This window comes from Rhinatrema bivittatum, chromosome 5, assembly GCF_901001135.1.
Source record: "Rhinatrema bivittatum chromosome 5, aRhiBiv1.1, whole genome shotgun sequence".
Taxonomy (NCBI): Eukaryota; Metazoa; Chordata; class Amphibia; order Gymnophiona; family Rhinatrematidae; genus Rhinatrema; species Rhinatrema bivittatum.
The window spans coordinates 238,480,223-238,507,261 of NC_042619.1; the positions used below are offsets into that span (position 1 = coordinate 238,480,223).

The 27,039-nt window shown below is 48.3% G+C and overlaps 1 protein-coding gene across 3 annotated transcripts in view; it reads left to right on the forward strand.

Annotated features, from left to right (window-relative positions):
- CRYZL1 (crystallin zeta like 1) overlaps positions 1-27,039 on the forward strand; it is a 138,860-nt gene that overhangs the window by 30,480 nt on the left and 81,341 nt on the right. For all 3 annotated transcript variants that reach the window (XM_029603541.1, XM_029603543.1, XM_029603542.1), the window contains exons 2-3: positions 20,311-20,382; positions 26,654-26,731. In XM_029603541.1, coding sequence (XP_029459401.1) covers positions 20,317-20,382; positions 26,654-26,731 — 144 coding nt within the window. In that variant the 5' untranslated portion in view covers positions 20,311-20,316. The remainder of the gene's footprint in view (positions 1-20,310; positions 20,383-26,653; positions 26,732-27,039) is intronic.

A 27,039-nucleotide genomic window follows, 5' to 3' on the forward strand; every position in this document is an offset into this window, starting at 1 on the left:
GTTGGTGGTCCTTATGTAAGGCCTCAATATGCAGGGGAAGAAGAGCGTGCCAGGGGGCAGCCTCAATCGATACTCCCAACACAGTCGATATCCATGCCACCACATTGCGCCAATACTGAACTATACGTGGGCAGCTCCACCAAACATGGTAGTAAGTGCCAGTGTCCCCGCAGCCACGCCAACACAACTCAGAAAAGGCCGAGTGGAATCTATGTAAACGGACAGGGGAATAATGCCAACGATACAGCATCTTGTAACAATTTTCCTGTATGCCCGCTGATATAGAACACTTGTGTGCATTAGTAAAAATGTCATCCCATTCTATATCATCTAGGTCCCGTTGAAAGTCAGAGACCCACGCCTTCTGCTGCGGAGATGGACTGGACCGTCTCCCATTCAGTAACGCATATATCTTGGATATCACTCCCTTCATATTCTGAGCATTCATACAATACGTTTCAAAAAGAGAACCGGTCAATTTAAGAGTGCCCAGGCGTAGCGCACGATGGAGGGAGTGATAGACCTTAGCATAGAGAAGAAAGTCAGTGGGAAAATTGGCATAACGACGTCCCAAATCCTCCCTAGACAGTAACGCCCCCTGCACTTGTACATGGTCTATCAGCACAATGCCTGCCGTGCGCCACGCAAGTACCTCTTTGGAGAGGGCCACATGAGGCAATAAGGAGTTAGTAAAAAGGTGGGTAAGAAGCATGTATGCCTCCCTGCCAACCAGAATTGGTTTCCATTTTAACCACACCTGGACCGTGGTCCGCAGGGCTGTAGGAAAATACAGGAATGGGTCCCAAGTGTCGCGGGGCTGCCATGGTATAGCAGATAAGGGCATACCCCCTACCATAGCTTGCTCCAAAAAAGCCCATTGAGGTATCTCCTGTGTTCTATACAGAACTACTAAGGCCCGCAGCTGAGCTGCACTATAATACCAGTTGAGGTTGGGAACACTCAATCCTCCTCTATTTTTCGGTAAATATAAAGTAGAACGCGCTACTCTTGGTGGTTGCTTGCGCCAGATAAACCCAAATATAATTTGTTGCCAGTGATTAAGGACTTCGGACTTTATAGAAATAGGAATGGTGGTGAAAAAATAGAGAAAACGGGGTAAGACATTCATTTTTACTAAGGCAATTCGACCCATCCACGAGAGGGTGTGACGGCTCCACTGATCCATATCCCTTTGTACCTTCTGAACCAGCGGGGTATAATTTAGGTGATACAATAAGTCAGATCGAGGCCCAATACGCACTCCTAAATATTTTAACGCTCCTTTAGCCCACTTAAATGGAAATAGACCCCAGAGGCGATTCACGTCCTCCTCTGGCAATGTAAGATTGAGGATCTCTGATTTTTCATAGTTCACCTTAAGCCCTGAAACCGCAGTGAATTGATCGAGCTCCTGCATTATACCTGAGAGGGAGGTGAACGGATCCTTAAGAGTGAGCATCACGTCGTCCGCAAATAGTGAAATTTTAAAGTGGTGACCACCCGCACGTATGCCCGTAACAGATCGAGCAAGCCTGACTCTGGTGGTAAAGGGTTCCAAAAATAGCGCAAACTCCTCTTGGCATAAGCCTCATTTGTATATTTCCTTTCGAATTGTCTTCGTGTACATGTGAAGCATTGGGGGGTGGGGGGGGGGGCTGGGTATAATAGTTAAATGAACCATGCATAGTCTGTGGGTGGGGAACGCCGGTATGGACTATTTAGAACTGTGTTACTCTTTCTCATATCCGGGCCCGGCTGTTCCCTTTGTTTCTTCAATTTACAAGTGCATAATCAGTTAATAATTGCATACAACACTTGGAATGTACATGCTTTGTTTATTCAATTTATAAGTGCATACTCTGTTTACAATTACTTTCGAAGTTTGGACTGTACATGCTTTGTTTATTCCAGTTACAAGTGCATACTCAGTGTACAATTGCATTCAACGTTTGGAATGTACATGCTTGTTGGTTCAATAAAAAACCTTAAATACAAAAATAGCGCAAAAAGTAAAGGGGAAAGCGGACAACCTTGTCTGGTGCCTCGACCTATGTCAAAAGGTTTCCCATACGTCCCATTTACTTTGACTGGCGCCTGTGGGTGGTCATAAAGTTTCTCAATCCAATTGATAAAGTTGCCGCCAAAACTCATACGGGAGAGGGTACTCAGCAAAAAGGGCCAGTGGACAAGATCAAATGCATTTTCGGCGTCCAATGAGAGGAGTATGGCGGGCACCTGTGAGTGTTGAACATAATCTACAATGTCAACAATTCTTCTAACATTATCAGCAGCGAGTCTGCCAGGTACAAAGCCAACCTGATCAGAGTGAACGAGCTGGGGCAAAACTCCATTTAGTCGGGCCGCCAACACCCGCGCCAGTAATTTTAAATCAATATTTATCAGGGAAATGGGGCGATAAGACCCACATTGTGTATGGTCACGACCCGGTTTAGCTATGACCGATATTCCTGCAGTGTTACTATCCTGGGCGATATGTCCCCCCTGACATAAGGAGTTAAACATATTGGTAAGGGGTGCAGCAAGGACAGAAGCAAAGTTACGATAATAAGAGCCAGTGAACCCATCCAGTCCCGGGGCCTTGCCTGGCTTCAGTCCCTTAATTGCCGCTAAAACTTCTGAAATTTCGATAGGCCTATCCAAAAAGGCCTGTTGGTCAGAAGTGAGGGTGGTCAATGGTATGGCGTCCAAATACAAAGATATATCTGCCTCCCCAATACCCTGGGTGCCCTTATAAAGCTTAGCATAAAAAGCTGAGAAAGAGTCACGAATCTCCTCAGATGTTGTAACCAGAGAACCCTGCGCGGTGCAAATCTTTGCCACTAGGGTTTGAGCCCTGGCTGCTTTAAGCTTCTGAGCCAAGTATCTCCCGGCTTTATTGCCGCCCTCAAAAAATTGCTGCTTCAACATGAGGAGATGGTGACTAATGGCGGTATCCTCGAGAGATCTCAAAGCATCTTTGGCCCTAAGAAGTTTGTTATAAGTAATGTTGGAGCCATCTGATATATGTTGTTGAGTTAGTTTAGAAACCTCCAACTTAAGAAAGGAACGGTCCTTCTCCCGCTCCTTATTGCAGTGCGCCGCCCGAGCAATAAACCACCCTCTAATTACTGCCTTGGAGCAATCCCACACCACGGCAGGACTACTCTCATCCTGGGTATTGTTACGAAAGTACTCTTGTAAATGAGTAGTAGTGGTAAGCAGAAACTCCTTGTCTTTTAACAAACTATCATTAAGACGCCACGGTTTGAACCCCCGATCATGGTCTCCGAGACGAACAGATATCCATATTGGACCATGATCGGACCACGTAATGGGCTCTATACCAGCCGTGAAAACACGGTTTTGCAAATGTGAGGAAACAAATAAGTAGTCAATGCGGGAGTATGTACCATGTGGAGGGGAGAAAAAAGTATAGGATCTGGAGTGCGGATATCGTTGCCTCCACATATCCACCAAGCTCCAGCGATCCAGAAAGGATCGCCATTCCTTCCGCATCCCAGGTGGTGCCACAGTTCCGTGAAGAGCTGTCTAGAGTGGGGTCACAAACCGCATTAAAGTCACCTCCCAACACCAATTCTCCCTCCTCATAGGTTAGAAGCAACTGATCTATGTCATGAAGAAAGGCAACTTGAGACGTATTAGGGAAATAGACATTCAATAGTGTAATTATGCAGGACCCCACCCGTAATTTAAGGAAAAGATATCTGCCACAAGAATCAAAATGTGAATCTAACACCTCATGGGTTAGGGAATTGGAGACGAGAATTCCCACTCCGGCATAACGTGAGGTCTTTGTACTGGCAGCCCAATAGGACTGGAAGTATGATGGAAAAACCAGCAGCCTTTCATGGTGCTTGCGCACATGCGTTTCCTGAACATAAACAATGGCAGCCCCCAGACTCTGCATCTCCCTCTTTAACAGCAGGCGTTTTCTCGGAGTGTTAATGCCCTTTACATTAATAGAGACAATTTTATACGCCATGGTATGTGAAACTAAAAAGCTTCCCCATGATTTCCCACCATCTCCAGCTAGTCAAAGGAGGAAGAGACACACACCAACACTTGAGAAAAAGATTGTTACCATGAACACCATCAAAAAGAAAACAAAGAGACCAGTTGTCTACCCCATTAGTCCAATTGTGTGTCACCCAAACCCGGTGGGGGACCACACTCCCATGGGGAGTTACCATCAGATCTCTGGCAGTCTCCCGCCTCCCTCCCCTCCCCGCAAGCTCAAAATGAACATAGCAATGAATAATGCTAAACCATACCCAGTTAAGCAATCCGAAACAGCATGAAATGAAGCAGTATATCGAAATACAACAAACAGATGTATATGCAGAAAAACCAGTACTCTCTAAACTTTGGTACCAGAACATCGCCAGTGGCGTATAGGCAGAGATAATGGCAATAGTCTATAGCATAACACGGAGGCACTCCTCAGCCCAAGTCAGAAGAGGCCGAGGATTTATCACCGGCGTGCCGGCGCAGTCTTCCGCCTCCCTTAGCAGCTTGTTGCCAGCGTGGTGCAGCATCCAGTTTAGCTGGTGGTGGCACCAGCTTTGGCGCTTGAAAGGTGACTGAAAGTTGGGCTTGCTTGAAGGCCTCCGCCGCCTCCGCAACACTTTTAATCCGGTACGTGGTGCCCTGCACTTGAAACTGCAGACCAAAAGGAAATGTCCACCTGTATCGAATCGACGTGGATCGTAGACTGGCAGTCACCTCACGTAGGTCATAGCGTCTTTTGAGAGTTGCTGGAGCTAGGTCTTGGTATATGGAGATAATATGGTTGTTCCAGCGGATTTCTTTTAAGTTGCGCGCCGCCTCAGCGACCTGAGATCTCTGGGAAAAGCTGTGAAAACATAGAACCAGGTCCCTAGGCCGCTGGTCTCTCCTGGGACCCAGCGCCCGATGCGCTCTCTCCAGGCGGATCTCCGAGGGCTGCAGGGCTGAGGTTACTGCATCCGAATTAGGGAGAGTCAGAATATATGAGCAGATCAGCTGTGCAGTGGTAAAAGCATCCTCATACTCTCCTGTTTCAGGAACCCCCCGAATACGCAGATTACATCTCCTACTGCGATTCTCGAGGTCCTCAATTTTCTCTTGAAGGGCCCCAAGTTCCAAATTTAAATTTAACTGCTGGGAGTTCAGGGTATTTATGGCCTCGCCATGACCCTCCACCCTGATGTCAATTTCATCCACCCGGTATCCCAGCGCTGCAATGTCTTTAATGTCTGCAACTGCAGCCATGATGTCTGCTTTGTCCCGTTTCATGTCGGCCCTGAGCGTTACGAACCACTCGCGTATCTCATCTCTGGAGAGGGGCACCGGGGCTAGAGATGAGTCCGCTCTATCGGCCACAATATCCTCCTGAGCCGTTGCCGCGGGAGCGGAGTCCAGCGCGGGTGCCACGCGGCCGCCATCTTCTAGGCCCGAATCGAGCGCCGCCTTTTCATAAGAAAACTGCCGCAAGTCGGCGGGCTTACGTTTCGATGCCATTTCCGGAGGTGCCTGGTCTCTTATCGCCTCTGCGGTAAGCGATTACGGTCGAAAAAACTGCAAAATCAGCCGTTACTGGGGTATGATTGCTTGCAGGGAGCGGAGCACAAACTTCAGGCGACTGCTTCCATCCGATGCGCAACAGCGCCCCCCCCAAGGTAGTTTTCTACCTTTCATTTAAATCAAACCATAACACTAATGATCTTTCATCCAAAACTGCACGCAAATGACAGCGAGCGGCATCTTCATTCCTTAGACTGTAAACGTGCTCTTGCATATTATAAACAACACACTCAATCTCCGAGAAGACCTTTGCAACTCTTCCTCTCATTTAACCCGAACGCGCCAGGTCTTCCTGTATCAAAGAGAACATTATCTTCCTGGCTTACCAACTGCATACAATTCTGTTATCAAAAAATTTCAGAATCATTATCTACCACACCCAAAGCACACCAAATACATGCCATGGCTGCATCCATTGCTCATGTTCATGATGTCTCTCTTAGATATCTGCAAAGCAGCCACATGGTCTTCACTTCACACCTTCGCATCCCACTACTGCTTGGACAAACAGACGGAGGATGATGCAAAGATGGGGGGGATAATTCTCCAAAAGAACACTAAATGGTTGAACTATTTCAGAACTGTCCGCCTCCTATTATGTATTAAGCACTCACTAACGTACAAATGACTACATGCCTACTGCGCTCAATACTTCAGCTGGGGAGTCCCAGACAGCATGGCTAATTCAGCTGCTTATCTATGGGGAAAAAAGCAAGTTTGCTTACCATAAACGGTGTTTTCTGTAGATAGCAGACAAATTAGATATGCTGATCCTCCTGCCTCCCCGGACAGTTCCAACATTGCATATTGTCTTGCTTTGACACCGACTGAGGAGCCTTGAGCAGGCACAGGGCAGGCAGGAGGGAACACCTCATCTAAAGACTTTGGGTGATCTTAGAGAGCTCCGCCACTTAATGGCACGGAGGACGTACCCAGACAGCATGGCTAATTCATCTGCTATCTAAGGAAAACACCGTTTATGGTAAGCAAACTTCCTTTCCTAAACAGTCTACAACGGGGGCTAATACAACTAATTTTTGTAATCATCAAAGTCAGAAAAATGATCCTTTGATTCTCCATAGTGCAGTCATCTTATATGAACAATAATCAGCTGTACAAAAGTAGAAACCTTTTTTTTTTTTTAAGGTATTTCCAAAACTAAAAAAAAATTAGAAATCACTCCCAATTATTTGCAGCTACAACTCTCACTATGCTATCATTCATATCTTAAAGAAACACAGACCAGACCAATTCATTGTTAAGGCCACCAGGAGCAATAGTGTGTAAACTATAGCTCCATCTTGCTTATGCTGCAACCATGTAATCACATCACCCCCATGAGTGAAAATTGGGGCCCTTTCAATTACCACAAATATCAAATCCGAGAAGGGATTTTGTTCTGAAATGCAATGAACAACCAGCGACGCATCTAGTTTTCCCCAGTGGATATAGCTTTTGTTCTCTGTCATTCTGGTACTGATAGATCGAAAAGGTTTATTAATGTAAGATAAATTACATGGACACTTAATATTGTAAATTGCAGCAGACATGTCACAAGTGCTAGAAAAATTGAGAGGCAAAGATCCTGTTACAGAAAATGGAAAAAACTATATCAGAGAACATCTGTGGACATACAGAACAGTGTCTACAGGGGCGATGCCCCAAATTAACCCCTTCAACTGCTGACTGTGTGCAAAATCCGAGAACAATAAAATCACAAATATTCTAGGCTCACTGGTAAGCAAAATTAAGAGGCTCTTGGAACACAATATTGTTGCGCCTGTCGGTCGCAGACGGCTGCGCCCTCTCTGTCTCACCTCTTTTCTTTCTCTTTCCTCTCCTCTGGGCAAGATGGCTGCCTCCGTCGACCTCTCCGGCGTCCCCGGACCGGCATGGGCGATTGCTTTCACCATTCTTTCACTGAGGTCACTTAGGCCCGCGCGTGCGCCCCGCCCTCTCTTTTGAATACGTCATGGCGGGAACTTCGGGGGCGTCCCCACCGCATGAAGTCACAACCTCCGGGTACTTAGCCTCCCATCTCCGATCCAGCTACGAGTTAGCAAGGGTTCTGCTCCAGCTAATTTCGACTTCCTTCAGAGACACCCGCTCTGAGTACTCGCTCCTATAAACCCTCCAGGGTTATGCTGGCTACACTAGGGTGTTCTAGGTACCCGCTCCTTGGGGGCCTTATTCGCTCCTACCTACCCTCTGGGGTTTCGCTGTTCCAGCAAGGACGCTCAAGGCACCCACTCCTCAGGGGTCTTGCTTTGCTCCTGTCTACTCTCCAGGTTTCGCAGCTCATCAGGATCCTAGGTACCCGCTCCCCAGGGCCTTGCACTCGCCTGCCTTCCTCCTGGGTTAACCTGCATTTTCAGAGGAGATCTTGACTCCGGCACTCCGGGCCTTGCATCATCTCTACCTCTGTTCTGGGGAGGCCATTTCTCCAGCAACTATCAGCTTTCGTGAGTACCTTCTCTCTGCCTTGTCTCACCACAGAATACATTTTTGGCGTACCCCGCTCCGTGGACCACTACCGGATCTATCATCGCTGACTATGTCATCTGTGACTGGGTTTTCAGCCTACCCCGCTCCGCGGACCACTACCAGATCCTTCACTTCCAGCTTCTGGTGAGACCTCTGCACTTGATACAACTCAGTGCCTGGACTGAACTAATCATTAGAGATCTACTCCACTGACTGAGGAGCACAGCCCGCTTCTCAGGTCTTGCCAACTGCTGTATAATAAAGCTTCTATTCTCTCTGTGGTCATTACTGAAGAGTCAGCCTATTGCTGTATTTTCCCCACAGGGCTCCTCCCCATGGGCAGAGTCATCAATACAGCAACCAGTGGTCCACAAACAAGTCAAACTTACAACAAATATCAGTGCTTAATAGGTGCCAAAATGTTTTTATAGAGCTCTTGATGAAAGAAATATTGGCTGGGCCAAGGACATATACAAGGTGTTCAGATACCGGTCTATTGACGGGTTGAAGTAAAAAAGCCAGAGTTGAAAAAACCCAACCTCTTTGGATTTTTCTCATTAACTGCTATCCTTGAAAAGTCAGCTGAAGAAGAAATAAAATCCTCATCATTAATTGTTAGTCTCTGTGTTATGCTCCTGCCCACAAGAGCGTGGGCAGGCTCTTACCTTCTCACAGCCACAGCCAGCCGGGCTGCTGACGCTGCTTGCATCCTCCCTGAATCAGCTGGGGCTGTCCCCGCAGCTGTTCCTGCCTTCTCCCGACGTGCTGCTGCAATCCCGGGCCCTTTAGTCAGCAGGCCGTCTCTGCTGGTGCCTGCTAAAGCCCGGGTCCTTGCCTGGCTGGGAAGCCGTCCCTGCCAGTGCCTGCAGCCTACTACAGCTCTCTACTCTGCCTGCAGCCTTACCTCTCCTCCTGGGGCTGTCTTCACGGCATGGAGCCGTTCCTGCAGTCAGCCCTTCTCCTGCTTCAGTCCTTGCAGCTCTCTGTTCTCCCTGCCGGTGCCTGCAGCCAGCCTTACCTCTCTCTGCTTCTTCCTGCTTCTGTCCTTGCAGCTGGGAGCTGCTCCACTGACCTGCCTTCACCCAGCTCCAGCCCAGGGCTGCTCCACTGCTTCCCTGGCCTTCCACGTGGCTGAGGACGCCACCAGCTTCCAGCTCTTCTCTCCAGCTCCCTAGGGTGCGAGCGCGCGTCTCTCTGCTCCTCTTCAAGGGCCAGCCAGGTGTGGCCCCCTGCTGACCCCTCCCTGGGCGTTGTCCACCTCAGCCCTACTAAAGGGCTCAGCTTTCAGTCTGTCTTTGCCTTCGCAAGGAGTTGGTCACTCCTGAGATCCTTCGCTCCAGGAAGTTGTCCATGTTCCAGCACTTCTGCAAGGTCCTGTGTTTCTTGTTACCTGTTGGAGCTCCTCGTCCAGTCCTGATGTCTGCTTGCCGTTCCAGTCCCAAGGTCTGTCTTTTGATCCAGTACTCGTGTTCCAGTCCTGATGTTCCTGCTGTTTCAGATGTCCATGTTCCAGCACTGAGGTCTGTCTTAATCCTTGTTCCTGATCCTGATGCTTTAACCTGCCTTGTGCTGCCAGGAGTGCAGCGTATCCTTGCCTTGTGCTGCCAGGAGTGCAGCGAACCTGCTTCCTCTTTCCTGTGCTCTCCCGCTCTCTGCGTGGTCCGCGACCAGCCTTCCAGGGCTGAGTAGGGCGCGCATGAGGCAGGGTGGTCCGCGACTCAGTCCCGCGGGTGGTCTGAGTGGGGCGCCCTGAGGGACGGTGCCCATGTCTTCCTTCAGCCCTCGTTCCTGATTCCACCTCTGTGCATCCAGTCCTGAGTCCACGCCTGTGCCTGTCCACGTCTATGCATCCTACACCTCATTCCTGAGTCCACGTCTAAGGATCCTGCATCTATGCCTTAGTCCACGTCTATGGATCCTGCACCTCGTTCCTGAGTCCACGTCTATGCCTGAGTCTACGTCGTTCCTGAGTCTCGTCTGAATCCATGTTCCAGTCTTCGCTGCCCTGGCCTCCATCTGGCCTGTCGCTTCGTGCCGTACCCTGCGGCAGGTCCGAAAGGGCTGGGAATGGTCAGAGGACTGTTCACAAGACCAACATTGCGTTGTTGGGTCTTCCAAAGCGTGCAGGTCCGGAGGAGGGCCTGTCTTCCATGTCTCTCCAGCCCTGCTCCCGTCCAGCCCATGCTCGGGCATGCCACGCCTCCCGCGGCACCTCTTCAGAGCCCTCTGGGGTCGAGCCGTGGCCCAAGGACACACATCACCCAGGAGTGGGATCGCTCTCCTAGCGCTCCACAACACTCTGTCTGACTCAGAAAAGAAACTATTTTCTGAAATAATTTTATAGAAAGAAGAATGTTCTGTTTTGTAATTTAAATATTGCTATGCCTCCAGATGTAACTATGGCTATGCAACTTAAGAGAAAACAGTTTCTTCTTTTAAGACCTGGAGTTCAACAGATTGGTGGCCTCTTCTGACTTAATTTTCCTTGTAAATGCGTCATTAAATTGGATGCTGTTAAATGAGGTAGAACTTAAAAGCCTTGCACGCGCAAAAACGGCGAGAGCTTTGCGAATTTTAAATAACCAGGAAGGACGCATGTACATTCATGTACGCGTGCCCAGAAAAGGGGCAGGGCATGGGCGTTCCAGAGGCAGGGCCAGCACTGATGTGCGTAACTCCTAATTTTGCTCAGCTAGTGCGCATCTATTCCGCACATAACTTTGCTAAGGCTCCTCAGTAGGCGTAGGAGTCAGGTGAACATCGGGGGGGGGGGGGGGAGAGAGAGAGAGAGAGAGAGAACCTCTTTTTATAAGGCTCAATCTGATACTCTACATATGGACCATTGTAAAGGGGCACTTTGATTCGGGGTGCATTTTTGGGAGGTGGGTTGGAGTTAGGGGGGGGTGTTACAGACACATTTAGAGGTATTCATTGTAAAACTGACATGATGTCAGTTTTACAATGAATACAGTACCTCTGAATGTGTCTAACACCCCCCTAACCCCAACCCATCTCCTGAAAATGCACCCTGAATCAAAGTGCCCCCTTATATTGGTTCATATGTAGAGTATCAGACTGAGCCTTTTAACGAGGTTTTCTCTTGGCTGCAGACATATGCGTGTAAAGAGTATTTTAGAACCTAAGTGCATACTTTATAAAATAGCACAACTTTGTGCGCGGCGAGAGTCACATTTATGGGCACAAGCGTGGCCCTTTTAAAATCTACCCGTATCTTTTTATGAACCTTCACATTTGTCACAACGCGATAGATTAGTGATAGATTATTATCCAGGGGGGTTGGTGTAACCTCTTCCCCAGTAGGGGGTTCCTCCTCTTGAGTATTACTCCGTGATTCGCCTATACTATAAATGTGAAGAGCCAGCAGCATTCTGTGCCTTTTTCTTATTTTTTAATTTTTTTCCTGGGGTTCTGGTAATTTCCCCCCATTGTGGACTATAGTAGTCTTATTTTTCCTTGGAACACATGACATATTGTAATGTAATGTGTATATTTTCCTTGGTATGCTTTCCTACTATTCCTTGATTGCTCTGGATTGTCTCAGAAAATTCTAAAAAAAAAATAAAATTTAATTATTTTTAAGAGCCAAATGAGTAAGGATGTAGGTGTTCTGACAATCAAGAATGGTTTCAATGATGTTAATTACCTCATCTTGAGGGATTTTCGTATATAAAGATTCAATATCTGTTTGTAACTAGCATACATACTGTAAGATCCAGAGTCAAGTTTCTGGAGATAAACCTTAATATCTGCTGAGTCTCTCATGTATAATGGAGCACAAGCCGCATACAGTCTTAAAAATGTTTCAGTCAGAATAGATAAAGGTTCTGACAATGAGCACGCCCCAAGGCAGGCAACTTCTGAATGTTGCTGGACATCAATGTCTGGATTTGAGAGCTTTTTCCTGAGGTTCCCATTTTGATTTTCTACATCTAAGATGGCGTCTTGATTTCTGAGCCTAATTTTTCATCTGGAATTTCATTGGATACCTTATTGGTGCTATTGATGTTTTCTTCACCAGGTCAGTGTATTAGTTTTATTGTGTTATATAATTATAGCAGTTATCATTTCCTTGGCACTAACTTGTTACACTAGTAAATCAACACTTTTATGAACAGTTCTAATTAAAATGTTTTAAAGACTGTAAGGCGTTTTTTGTTGTTTTGGTTTTTTTAAGGCGGATGATTATACCCTAGTGCCAAAACAAACTGTTGTCTAATAGTGTAGTAATACCACTTTACATGACACCTAAATGATTGGTTCCCACTTTTGTTTGAATAATTTGATTTAATGTGGGTTGATATTGTACTTTGTTTTTCTGTAGGGCTTATGCATGCTAGATATTACTTGGGCTGCAGAGCGAGGGAAAGATACTGGGCAGAGAGGGCGGTATGAAGGCTTTAAAACTGCACACATTATCCAAGAGAGATACCTTTCCAATCCACCCCTTCCATTCCTCCTACAGTTTGCTTGACAGAGAGAGATCTGATATTTTTTGTACAGTATTTTTGGCATTTTACTTTTGAAATAAAATGGATTTTCATCCCGATTTTTCCCTTGGTGCTTTGTAGCTTTCTATTGCAATATGAAGGTATTTTGCTTTTCCTAAATCATTATCAGCTGACAACTTCCTCTAGGAAAACTCCCATTTCTTAGCATCCAGTCAGATGAATCCAAAACAAGGGGGTTATGCACCTCTACCAGCAGAAGGAGATTGAGCAAACTGACGTCACAGTACATATACCCCTGCAGTGACAACAGCCTGCCAGTATTTTCCTTCTCCAGCAGATGGTAGATGTGCATCTCCTTACTGGTGATTGCTTCGATTTGAAAAAGAAGAAATAAGGAAACTAAATTCGCCCCACTCTCCTGCGGTGATACCAAAAGGTCCCTCCTCCAGTTGAGAATTCCTGAGATGATCCCTCAGTTGAATGCCTTGGGCCGGTAGCTGGTTTTTCAGCTGGCGTGGACTTAGCTGTTAAGTAGCTGAAGGACGGGTGCAGGAAGCTGAGCGTGGCAGTGACGGCACATGCCCTCTCCCCCGCAGCTGGAGACCATCTCTGTACTCAGCCAGGTAAGGCTGAGCTCAGGTAACTTTAAAAAAAAAAAAAAAAAAATAGAGTCAGAGGAGGGTTTTTTGGTTTTTTTTGTTTTTTGCTGTAAGGCTTCCTCCTTCCCCCGGTCTCCATGCCCAGCACACCATTCCAACATATATCCCATTCTGTGGGAGGTCGAGGGAAGTGGGCAGCTAGCTGGATTGAGCAGCCTCTGTAGGCTAGGCCTCGCTCTGAGGCTTTTATGCTGCATGGTGGGCCTCAACGGCATTTCGCGCGCTTTCTTTAGGCTGCCCTCTACAGCAGTGGTTCTCACCTGGTGTGTTGCGACACACCAATGTGTTGCCAAGCACAGGCAGGTGCGCCGCCACACTTCCCGGTCACTTGCTGGCCCAGCTGCGCCCCCTGCCCCAGTGAAATGTGAATTCTTCCTCCTGCTTGGGCTTGAAATGCTGGGAGCCCGGGCGGAAAGTGGCAGGATTGCAGCATTAGCAGCATGCTCTCTTTAACCCTCCCCCCCACCCTGCAGCTTGGAAGAGGAAATGCTGCTTATGCGGGAAGATGAGCTAAGGTGCAAGTGTGTGCATCATCGGCGAGGAACAACGTTAGTCCCCGCAGCCAATGGAACTTCTTTCTCGAGGGCTGGAAAAGGAGGAGGCGGCTGCTGTTAGTTATTCTTCAGTGGGAGGGGGAGAGAGTGCGTGAGCACGTATGTTTGAGACCCTGTATGTGTGTATGCTTATGAGACAGCATGTATGTGTGTTTGAGAGCTTATATGTGTAAGTGTGTGATTAACAGCAAATGTGTGTGATTGAGAACCTGTATGTGTGAGAGCATGTGTGTGTATGAGAGAGAGAGAGCATGTATCTGTGTGTGATTGAGAGCCTGTGTGCGAGAGAGGAGAAAGTTGTAAGTAACCCCCTCCTCCTGCTAATTCACAACAACCTCAGGGCACCTGGAAATCCAATGTTCCCAGGTATGAGAGCAGAGCATTTTTTTAATCCTTATTTTTAATTATTGCATCTCTTGTGTCTGCAGTTTTGAAATATTTTATTGATGTCTAGACATTTTTTTTAATATGAGTTTTTAATTGGATATTCCTTTCATCAGCGGTTTTGAAATAATCTGTTCTTTTTATTAGTATGGTTTTATTGCTATTGATTTTATATTTCTTGATTTTGTTTTATGAAGACTGATGATGTTTCTCTTTTTCATTTGTTGCATTGCATACAGAGTCTCTAGCTGCTTGTGGTTTCCAGTTCAGTTTTTGTCTGCATGTTTCTAGTTATGCTTTATGGTCTGTACATGTGATTGAAGTGAGGTGTTCTGCTGGCGTTTAGTTAATAGGTAGGGCTCTATAGCAGCCTGGATTGTTCAATTTTCCTAATAGGAGTATTGGAGTTTTAAGACCTGATGTAATATTTTCAGTGTTGCCTTTTCTTAGATAAGGTGGTTACTGTTTGAGTGCTAGAAGTTAGTGCTGTTCTGGTATAGGAGGTTTACTATTTATATAATTTATTTATTATTTTATTTATTTATTTTATTTGGAGTTTCTTCTATACCGATAGCCGTTTGCACATCGTATCGGTTTACATACAACTAAGAACTGTTGGGCATGGCCCTTACAAAGAACAATATCAAACAATGAAACAAAGATACATGAGATAAGTATGTATAAATAACGGGGACTATATAAAGGGGTATCATAAACAGCTATAAGGGAACAAATTAAAATAGATTTGAAGAGAGAAATAATGCAGGATATCATGCATGAAATAGCAAGACAATGTACAAGAAACTATAATACATGGTAAAGGGATGCCTTTAAAGCAATTTAAAGCAATTTAAATAAATTTATGTTCAGAGAGAGTACTCTTATCTTTCCCTTGTATCATTCTTAACAATAAAAGTAATACAGGGCTATTTTTTATTTTTTTTTTAATTTCCACCATAGATTGTAATGAGCAGTTTGTCACACGTGAGCGTTATCCGTCAGGTGTGTCACAATGGGAAAAAGGTTGAGAACCATTGCTGTACAGGATTGTCTGTTCAGTGTGTGCGTCTAGCTATGTGTCCAAGTTGTGTGTTCAGTTTTTGGATGCTTTGGCAGGCATGGTAGTCTGTGCATCCAAGTTAAACGGCACCTTAATTGGCTGTCCGCTTGCCTGTGTGCACAAGTTGAGCGTTGCTGTGTGCTTTTTACAGCACCTATCCTAGGGATGCTTTAGTCTTGGATGCCAAGGCATGGGTCGCTTAGGTGTGGGACACCTAGAATTTTTTCGGTGTCTTAAAAAAAAAACCCCAAAAAAAACTAGATGCATGCTTCTGGCCGCCAATCAGCGTGCTGCTGGTATAATGGCGCCTATATCTAAGAAACCTAAGTCCCTTTCTCTTTGCACTGCCTGTCATATTTGGGCATCTCACCAGGAGTGCCTGCTGACTTTAGCCAGCACTGTTTGGAGGCTCAGGAAGAATTATTTTTCTCTGGTTTCGCTAAACCTGGTTCTTCCCAGGTCTGGGCAAAGACATTTCAGGTGGGGTGCCTGATTTTGGAACTCCCCTAACTGGTTCTTTAGCAGAGGAAGGCAGCTCAATGAGTACATCTCAGGTACCTCCTGGTCTGGATACTTTAACATTTTCATGGGTAGAATTTTTCTAGGGATTGCAGTCCTTTCTTCAGGCGCAGTCTTCAGCCCTGTCCACTGCTCCCAGGGCAGAGTCACAGGTGCAGAGCTTGCCTGGACCTACTGGTATGTGCTGGAGTACTAGAGCAGCAGCAAGATTGTCCGATAAAGATCTAGATGGCACAGATGATGATGCCGATCCTGACTCTCTTGAGGATGGTGAAATTCCTTCAGGATTAGAACCGTATAGGACTATGCTATGGTTCTTCTATAGAGATGAACTGCTGGCCCTGATTTCCCAGACCTTGAAAATGCTTGGAGTACCTGAGGCAGATTCCATGTCTAAGCCAAAGAAAAATCCCATTTTGGTTTCTCTGCGTAAATCCTCTTGTTTTTGCCTGTGATGGAGGCCGTTCAAGAATTGATTGATCTTGAGTGGGGCACCCCAGAGGCTAATTTCAAAGGAGATCAGGTTTTGGAAGGCCTGTACCCTCTGGATCTGGTGGTGAGAGAGCATTTATGTTTTACGAAGATGGATGCATTTGTATGTGCAGTTTTGAAGCGGACAGCTATCCCCATAGGGAGGAGTGGCCTTGAAGGATGTACACGATAGGAGGATTGAAACTATCCTTAAGCAGGCATTTGAAGCAGTGGCAATGACTTTGCAAAAAGCTTCTTGTTGTTCCCTGGTAGCTTGCTTTTGTTTGTTTCTCTCTCAAGAGGTTGATGTCTCTGAGATGAATTCCAGAGCAGTTATGGAGCCAGCGGCCACCACCTTGATAGATGCAGGCTGCAATTTGGTCTGCACCTCAGCCAGAAGGGTGGCTTCAGTAATAGTGGCCAGGTGTCAGTTATGGCTGAGAAATTGTTTGGCCGATGTGATTTCCAAGGCTAACCTCAAGAAATTGCCCTTTAAAGGCTCGCTCTTGTTTGGGAGCGAGTTGGAGAAATTGCCAGTAAGAGGGGGGAATCACCAGTTCCTTGATTACCAGAGGGTAAGAAGCAGACACCGTGCTCCTTTAGCATGACAGGTCGTGCTGAAGGATCCAAGCGTTTTCAACCCTATAGAGGAGCGACCTTTCAGAAGACTCTACATTTTGGTAGGTCTCAGTTCTTTCGTCCCAGACAGTCCAGAAGGGACGCAGGCTCAGATAGTGGATCCTCCCGCGCCTCCCAATGAAGGTTTGCCATCCCAACCCCGGGAACAGAAGATAGGGGGATGCCTCTCTCTTTTCTATTAGAGGTGGGTCGAGATCACATTGGATCAATGGGTCCTGGAAGTGATAGGAGAAGGATATGTGCTGGAGATTTGCAGTATACCTCGGGACATGTTCGTGGTTTCTTCCTGCCACTCCCCGTAGAAGGAGGCAATGGAGGATCCATTGTCAAGCTCCTCAGTCTGAGGCGATATTCAGTTTATTTCATTGTGCCCAAGAAAGAGGGATCCTTTTGTCCCATCCTGGATCTCAAATGTGTCAACCGTCATCTGTGGGTGACACATTTTCGCATGGAGACCTTGCGCTCAGTGATAATGGCCATGCAGTCGGGGGAATTTCTGACCTCTTTGGACCTGTCTGAAGCGTAACTTCACATTCCCATTCAAGAGCATCAATGCTCTCTGCGGTTCGCAGTTCTGGGATGCCATTATCAGTTTTGGGTGCTGCTTTTTGGTCTGGCCACCACTTCCAGGACTTTTTCCAAGGTAATGGTGGTACTTGTGGCAGAATTGAGAAAGGATAGGATCCTAATACACCCATATTTGGACGACTGGCTGATTCGAGCCAAGTTGCTGGAAGAGAGCTGCCTGGTGACCCTTAATTGGCTGTCCGCTTAATTGGCTTGTTGCAGGAGCTCGGCTGGGTGGTGAACCTGACCAAGAGCAGTCTTCAGCTTACTCAGTCATTGGAATACCTTGGGGTTTGGTTCGAAATGAAGCAGGGCAAGATTTTTCTGCCAGAAGCTCGTATTCAGAAGTTGGTGGCACAGCTGTGGCTACTGATGAACACTGTCTTGAACCCTCCCAACTGCAGTGGTGGCTACAGCCAGATCCTCTAAAGAAGGGAATTTCCCTAGCACCATTGGACTGGCTAGTACTGAAGACAAATGCGAGCCTCCATGGTTGGGGAGCTCACTGTCTGGAGTTGACAGCGCAAGGGCGCTAGGATGTAAAGAGTCTCTCCGGAACATCAGTCATTTGGAAGCCAGGGCAGTCCGGCTGGCATGTTTGCAGTTCAGTGACAGACTGCAGGGTCGAGTGGTCCAGATAATGTCGAACAATGCAATGACTGTGGCTTACATAAATTGGCAGGGAGGAACCAAGAGCCAACAAGTGCCGCAGGAGATAATCATCTTTTGGAATGGGCCGAACTAAATCTCTGGATGATCTCAGCCACATATATAGCAGGAAAAGGCAATGTAAAAGCAGACTTTCTCAGCAGGGAAAGTCTGGACCCAGGAGAATGGTGTTTCAGCTGATTCTGGATTGCTGGAGTCTCCTGTTACTAGTCCTGGCAATTTCTTGCAATGCAAAAGTTCTGCAATTCTTCAGTCACAGGAGAGATCCGAAGTAGTTGGGGATCGATGCCTTGGTGCAAGAGTGGCCAGAAGATAAGTTGCTGTACGCATTTCCTCCATGGCCCATTTTGGGCAGATTAGTCTGAAAGATCGAGCGCCACAGAGGGATGATGCTCTTGGTTGCTCCAGATTGGCCCAGGAGACCGTGGTATACAGATCTGTGGTGGCTCCTGGCGGAATCGCCCCTTCGGCTTCCGGCGCACAGGGATCTGTTGCAACAGGGTCCTATTCTTTACGAAGATCCAAATCAATTTTGTCTTACAGATGGCCCTCGAAAGGACTCACTTGCTGAAATTTGGATACTATGTGGCAGTGATTTTCACCTTGCTAAAAGCTAGAATGTTCTCCACTTCCTTGGCCTATATGCGAGTTTGGCGAGTGTTTGAGGCCTCATGTGAGGATTTAGGTATTCTTCCTTGTTCCGTCAAGATCCTGCTCCTTTTGAAATTTTTGCAGGATGGCTTGAATAAAGGCTTAAAGGAACAAGTAGTGTTCTTGTCTGTTTTAGAGGCTCATCCTGACATGGCCCGTTACCTGAAAGGAGTGAAACATCTTTGTCCTTTTGCGGTTTCTGATGCCTTTATGGAGTCTTAATTTGGTATTGGATTTCTTAGCGGGCCCTATGTTTAGACCGATGCATAATCTGGCCTTGTAAATGGTGTTTGTTGCAATTTGTTCTGTGCGTAGGGTTTCCGAACTACAGGCCTTGTGTTGCCGGGAGCCATTCTTCTGGGTGACTCCAGGGGTGGTATAGCTGTGTACTGTTCCTTCTTTTCTACCAAAGATGGTCACTGACTTTCACTTGAATCAGTCTGTCTCCCTGCCAACTCTGGGCAGAGAAAGAGATGTAGAGAAGTATTGGTCTGTTGTGACTTTTAGATGTCAAGAGACATATTGTCCGGTATCTGGAGGTCACTAAGCCTTTACAGAAGACGAATCAGCTGTTTGTCCTTCACGGTGGTACTAAGCAGGGAGAGCCAGCCTCTAGGACTACCATAGCTCGCTGGATTAAGGAGGTAGTCACAGCTACCTGTAATGCTGGGAAGCCGTTATCTAGTCAGGTCGGGGCTCATTCCACTAGAGCTCAGGCAGTGTCGTGGGCGGAAGTGAAATTTGTTGTCTCCCGTCGACATTTGCCGAACTGTGACATGGTCCTCATTACCCATTTTTTCCAGGTATTATTGTCTGGATGTGCAAGCCCAGGAGGACGCAGCCTTTGCACGGGCAGTTTTGAATGGACCATGGGCAGCCTCCCGCCCTATTCGGGAGTAGCTTGGGTACATCCCACTTGTTCTGGATTCATCTGACTGGACGCTAAGGAAAGAGAAATTGCTACTTACCTGATAATTTCCTTTTCTTTAGGACAAATGGATGAATCCAGCTTCCCTCCCTTGGCTGCCAAATGGTTGTAGCTATGTGTTATAGGGATTATTGGTAAATGTTCGTCCAGTCCCTAGACTAGTGTTAATACATTCTTGTCTGAGCTCAGTGTTGCCTGTTGGCTGAATATTGAAATGGTTATCTGTTTAATCAAGTTTTGCTAGTCTGTCCACGGTTGCTTTTGAAGAAAATACTGGCAGGTTGATGTCACTGCAGGGATAGGTATACTGTGACATCAGTTTGCTCTGATTCTATCTGCTGGTAGAGGTACAAAACACACTTGTTCTAGATTCATCGGGCTGTCCTGAAGAAAAGGAAATTATCAGGTAAGTAGTAATTTTTCATTATTTCTTTAAAAATGTCCTCCTTTGCACTTTCTCTGGCACTAGAAAAATGAAATATTACGCGTTTTACTGGAAAAATTAGTGATCTCACTGTTGTCCCCAGATTTCCCATAGCAGCTATCAAATATTAGCAATTGTTAATATTTTTAGATTGTCCTTTTGTATAGTTTCTTAACATTGTGAAATCTGCGTGATTTCAGTAGTCATTCCTCTTTCTGTTTTTGGTTTTTTTTTCCTAATCCTTTGCAGGTCACCATGAAGGGTTTGTATTGTCAGCAGAATTCAGACGGAGAGGAAATAACATTTGCATTTCAGGAAAGGGTGAGTTTCATGTCACAGTCAAAAATTCCTACTTTATCTTAAGAAAAGGGTGGGAAGCAAGGATGAATGCATGGTTGGAAGATTATAAATATTATAATGTCTTGATGCTCTTTATATTTCCTCCCCATAAACAATGTTCTTCAGCTTGCTGCAGTGTATGTAGTAACAAAGGACTATGAGCTGCTGACTTGGTTCACGTTTAATGAATTTTACTTCTGGCATGTTAGCACAGTATTCCCTTTCTGCTTTCTAAAAATAAGATAACACAATTCAAGTATAAATTAGGCTCTGTATTTGGAGCCAGCGCTGAAGCCCAGCCATTAACCTTGTCACTCTTAGGGATACAGGTGACCTTCCATCCATTACTGTCATGTTTGCCTACCCAGTGACTGTAGTTTGTTTTAAGATTGTCAATACATAGTATACATTATACCATTTGCACAGTTTCGACTGCAGTCAGTGTTGAGGTCTCTGTCACTTGAACACATGCTGAAATGTAACCTCGTCTGTAGTGCTTCAGAGGCTGTAAGAAATACAGAAAAATTAACTCAAATCAAATTTCCCTGTACGTACCAGGATCAGTCCAGGACACCTGGGTTGTGACTCCGCACCAGTAGATGGAGACAGACTAAAACTTGTGGGCGGAGCCATATATGCCCCTGTGCCAGTCACAGCCCCTCAGTCTTACTCTGTCTCCAGTAGATGGTGCAGGTCCAGTCACAGCCCTGCCTGACCTGATTTTGGTGGTTAGTCTGTTTTGGTTTTTTGGGGCAAATTTTGTTAGGCCTGATTGTTTTTGCGAGGTATTCGTGGCAAATTGGGTTTTGTTTTTAATTTGTTTTTAATTTTAGTCCCGGGTGCCCTGCCTCCCGGGGGGGTTGAGAGGTCCTGAGGGGACTACCCTCCCCCGGTTGAGGCCGCTGCCAGGGTTGAGGACCCGGCTGAGCTAGTGGCAGCGTCAGGGGTGACACCGGGGAGCCCGGTTCACTCACCCCTGCAGGAAAAGGGCTCCAGAACCAAGGACAGCTGCAAGCTTTGTTAAAAAAAAAAAAAAAAAAAAAAGTTTTTGTTTTCGTTGTGCGGCTCTCAGTTTCCTCGCGTCTCCGCTCCGTTTTTAGGGGGGGGGGCGCCGGTAGCAGGAGGGAGGTCGCCGATTTTGAATTCTTAATTTTAGTTTGCATTTCGCCGCGTTTCCCGCCCGTTTTTTCGTCGCGCTCGCCGGCAGGCCACGAGGGTCGGCCTGCCGGGCCTGCGGCTCGGCTCGCGCACGTTTTTCGTGGCAGGGCCTCTGCAGCTACGGTTGCACGGGCAGAGAGGGAGTGTCCGGAGCGCCTCGGGGGGCCCAGTCCAGAACCGCGCAATCGCCGCGCGGGGGGGGCTCGACTGATAGGCCCCAAGATGTTTGTTTTTTTCCTGCACTGTGCGCGCGCGGCGGCCATTTTAATTCCGGCCGCGAAATCGCTCGGTTCACAACAGGGGATACAGCCCTGCCCCCCGCGCTTTCCCCGCAGCGGGATCCGGCGGGGGGGGGGGGGTCCCCACGGAGGGGCCTCGTTCCCCGTTGGCTCCCGCGGATGGTTCTTCAGATTTTATCTGTTTTTGCGCTTCTGTTGCGCGGGGTTTTTCAAATATAAGCGTATTTAGCGCTGCTGGAGGGGCGTCGCGCGGGGGGGGGGGGGCCACCCGCAGGTCTGTTCCGAAGGCTAGAAGACTATGGATGTTGCGGGGGGCTCTCGGGAGCCCTCGCGGGGGAAGCGTCCGCCGCATGGCGTACCTCAGGAGCCTGAGACGGATTCTTCATCGGCAGTTGACTCAGCGTCTCCAGAGGAGTCCCTGATGGGGGCCGGGGAGGCGGCTGCGGACGGTCCTGTCCAGCCCAGCGCGGGCAAAGGGGCACTAGCCGTGGAAGGGGATGACCCCCAGGTGGTACGGCTATTTTCGCAGGGAGGAACTGTACCTACTAACTCCAGCAATTCTTCAGGAACTGGCAATGGAGGCTCCGCTGGGGGGGGGCCCGTCGAGAGACAAACATGGATCTGCCAAGAGGCAATCATGGATCCGATGCTCTCCGAGGAAGAGGAGCATAGGTCTCTCGGGGCCGACAGTAGGATTTCCTGTTCAATGAATGGGATACGCCTTTAAGGTCGGTACGGCCATAGACAAGTTTTACCCGCTACCGGAGGATGTGCTGGCACTCCTTCGCCTGCCGAAGGTGGATTCCGCAGTCTCTGCGGTGACGAAGAGGTCGGCCATTCCGGTTACGGGAGCCACGGCTCTCCGGGATATACAGGATAGGAAGCTGGACGTGTAACTCAAGATTTTGAGGTGTCTGCCCTGGGTGTGCGGGCTGCTTTCTGTACCAACTTCGCTATGTGAGCGAGTCTGCGCTGGGCCCAAATTCTTCAGGCGAATGCAGGTCTGTCGGCGGAACAGGCATCACAGGCAGATAGGTTGGAGGCAGCAATAGCGTATGGGGCAGATATTCTCCACGATTTGCTGCGTACGTCCGCTAGGTCCGGGGTGGCGGCTGTTTCGGCACGTCGCCTGCTGTGGCTGCGCAACCTGGCTGCAGATGGTTCGTTCAAAGCAGCTGCCCGAGGACAGATTCAGGGCGCGCTCCGTCTGTTCGGCCAGATCCCGGTTCCGAGGGCCCAGGAAGTCGCGTCATCACAGGTCTACCGGTTCTTCTTATAGGTCGGCTTCCTCCCGTAACCATCAATGGCAGCAGTCCTTTCGGGGTACACGCTCCGGTAGACGGGGTGGAGCCCCGTCAGCTAGGGGGCCAGGATACCATCGGCCCAGTGGGTCCGCAACGTGATAACGCACGGCTACGCATTAAATTTTGTTTGTTCCCCGGCACACTAATTCCTCGTCTCGCCGTGCAAGGCTCCCGAAGCGAAGGCAGCAGTGCTAATCACCATCCGGCGCATGGAACATTTGGGAGCCATTTCCTCCGTTCCGATCAGTCCGCACGGCAAAGGACGTCACTCTATTTGCTTCATTGTTCCAAAGAACGACGGCACTTCAAGACCAATCCTGGATCTAACAGGGGTGAACAGATGCCTGCGTGTGCCTCACTTCCAAATGGAGACTATTTGGTCGGTGATCGCCTCGGTGCGTCCAGGAGGGTTCCTGGCCTCACTAGGTTCCACGGAGGCGTACCTTCACGTAGGCATTCCACCGTCTCTTCAGCGATGCCTAAGGATCAATTCACGGCTCTCCCGTTTGGGGCTCGCAACGGCGCCTCGTACTTTCACGAAGGTGATGGTCGTGGTGGTGGCGCAACTTCGCCGGGAGGGTTTCTGGTTCATCCTTACCTGGGCGATTGGTTGATTCGGGCGAAGTCCGAGGATCAGTGTCGACTGTCAGTGGCCAGGGGCCTACAACTCTTGCAGTCTCTAGGCTGGCTAGTCGAGTTCAACAAGAAGTCCATTGGTACCCACGCCGGTATCCACGCAGACCCTGGAATGCCTTGGAGCCGTATTCGACGAAACGGGGCAGGGCGTTCCTATCGCAGGAAGGAAGGTGCAAAGTACAGGCTCAAGTGAGGCGCTTGCTGTCGCTCCGGCTACCGCGGGTCGGCGATTACTTCATGGTCCTGGGTACTATGGCCTCCACTCTCGTGTTGGTCCATTGGGCGTTTGCTCATCTACGGCCATTGCGGGCGTCCTTACCATCCCGCTGGCAGCCAGTTTCGGAAGCATTCTACCGTCCATTTCCACTCGTGGGCCGGGCGAGATCCGGCCAGTCCTGGTGGCTCGATTCCAGTCTTTTGACCTCTCCAGGGTCACTCCTATTGCCCAACCGGACAGTGGTGCCCACGGATGCCAGTCTCTCCGGATGGGGAGCAGTCTGCCTAGGGACGTCAGTTCAAGGCCTACGGTCAGCGTCTCAAGCCCGATGGGCTACCAACCGACTGGAGACCAGAGCGGTCCGTCTGGCGCTGCAATCGTTCCTACCTCTGCTGAGGGACGGGCAGTCTGTGTTTTGTTGGACAACGCAACCGCAGTGGCCTACATCACTCACCAAGGAGGGACAAGAAGTCCACAGGTGGCAGACGAGGCGCGGCTCTTGATGGCTTGGTCGGAGCAAAATCTCGACACCATTGCAGCCTCTCACGTCCATTGCAGCTTCACATACGTTGCAGCCTCTCACATCGTCGGGGTCGACAACGTCCAGGCGGATTTTCTGCCGTCATCATCTGGATCCCGGGGCATGGGAGCTGGCGGTCGAAGTTTTCGCCTCATCTGCAAGACGTGGAGTATTCCCCACATGGACTGGAGGGCCACAGGCCACGGGGACTGGTTGGCCACATGCCACAATGCGAAGGCTCCACGATTCTTCAGTCGGCGCAGAGGAAGAGGAGCAGAAGGAGTCGACGCCTTGGTGCTTCCCTGGTAGACGGATGTCCGGCTTTCCTCCGTGGCCGATGTTCGGCACGATTATGCGCCACATAGATTTGCACCCGTTCAACGTGTTCGTGATCATGGGGGCTCCGGCATGGTCTCACCGTCCGTGGTTCGCGGACCTTGTTCAGTTTGTCGGTGGCGGCTCCCATGCGTCCCATCCGTCTCCAGGGATTCGCGGGGCTCCTCCGTCAGGGCCCCGTCTGTTAGGAGGATGCGAATCCCTTCTGTCTCGCGGCCTGGCGTTTGAGAGGAATCGGCTAAACGGGGAAGGTTACTCTGCCGCGCTGGTGGCTATGCTGCTGAGGTTCCAGGCAGCAGTCTCCATCCTTGGCGTACGTCCGGGCCTGGGTAGTCTTTGCGGTAAGGTGCGTGCAGCGGGGTGTGGATTCCACTGCCGCTTCGGTATCTGATGTTCTGGCTTCTCCAGGCTGGTCTGGCCAAAGGATTGGCATGCAGTTCCCGGCGGGTCCGCGCTTGGTTGCTTGCGGGTCCGGATGTTTTCCCGTTTTCTCTGGGGGGCTAAGCTTCTCCATCCGCCATTGCGTTTTCCCCTGCCCGTCCTGGACCCTTAATTCGGTTCTTTCCACCTGGTGCTCCGCACCGTTTGCACCCGTGAAGCGCACAACTCTTACGGATCTCTCTTTGACGATGGTATTTTTGGTGACGCTTGCCTCGGCGCGGCGCTTTTCTGAGTTGCAGGCTCTCTCCTGTAGAGTTCCGTTTTGTGTCTTTCTGATTCGGGGGTATTCTTGTGTCCGATCCCTACCTTTCTCCTTCAGGTCGTTTCGTCTTTTCATCGGCATCAGTCAGTGGGGCTGCCTGCTTTGCGGACGGGAGCTCCTCTGATCCTCCAGCGAGGGACTTCAAGGGACTTGTTGTGCGGAGTTCCCTTCCACACTACCGATGACAGATCTTTTGTTTTCCTTTTTGGGTCCAAAGAAAGGGGCCGCGGCATCCCGCAAGACGATTGTCCATTGGCAAAAAGGAACCATTGGTTCGGCATACCTTGTGCGGGAGGAAAACCTATTCCTGGGGGCCTCAGGGCTCACTCGACACGGTCTCAAGCGGCGTCTTGGGCGGAATTTTCACAGGTGTCGCCTCAAGCGATTTGCAGGGCTGCTACCTGGAAGTCGTTACATACCTTCATTACACATTGCCGATCGGATGTTCGGGCTACTGATTTCGGGGGTTTTGGAGAGAGGGTACTCCGAACGGGACTCTCTGCTTCCCACCCTCGGTAATTTAGCTCTGGTACATCCCAGGTGTCCTGGACTGATCCTGGTACGTACAGGGAAAGGAAAATTAGTTTCTTACCTGATAATTTTCGTTCCTGTAGTACCAAGGATCAGTCCAGGATCCCGCCCGCAGTGCTGCGCTGTTGTAACGGAGAGTCCGCTCATTGTTGTCTTCAGTACACTGACCCCTTGTTCTTCGCTCTCCCGGTTTGGAGAGTCTGGTTCCTGTGGGGTTGTTGGGGTTATTTTCGTTTACCTAACAAGTTTGTGTGGTTAGCTATGTTGTATTATGGATTTTCTACTTTGACATTCGTATGACTGAGGGGCTGTGACTGGCACAGGGGCATATATGGCTCCGCCCACAAGTTTTAGTCTGTCTCCATCTACTGGTGCGGAGTCACAACCCAGGTGTCCTGGACTGATCCTTGGTACTACAGGAACGAAAATTATCAGGTAAGAAACTAATTTTCCTATTTTTCCTTGCACTATATTTTGAGTTTTCTAAGTTCACTGCCTTCTATTTTAAAATTCTGTACTCAATAATAAATGTTTTAATTGTGAACTTGTTCCTTGACTTGTTCTATTATGTTAGTTAATATGACTTATCTCTGTGCTTTTCTATGCCAGGAAAACCTTCCTCCCACAAGTGAATATTTGGTAAAAATACAAGTTAAGGCATGCGCTCTGAGCTGGATAGATAGAAAGGTAATAATTATTTGTATTATATTTGTGTACAGAAGAGCCTAACGTGCTGTCAAAATTACTACTGTACTAATTTTGAGATATTCTATTGCACCCTCAGTTTTTCATAATGTGTGAAATATTATAGATGGTGCTATCTGCCTACTATAAGTATTTTATCTCTTTCTAGTTTGCATGATACGTGTATGGGCCTGGTATGAGGTTCATACCCTAGAGCAATATTTACTAAAAGATCTCCGAATGTCTTTAATGTGACCACATATTGGAGATTTTTCAGAAAAAGCTTGGTTGGACAATCTGTTTAGCCAATT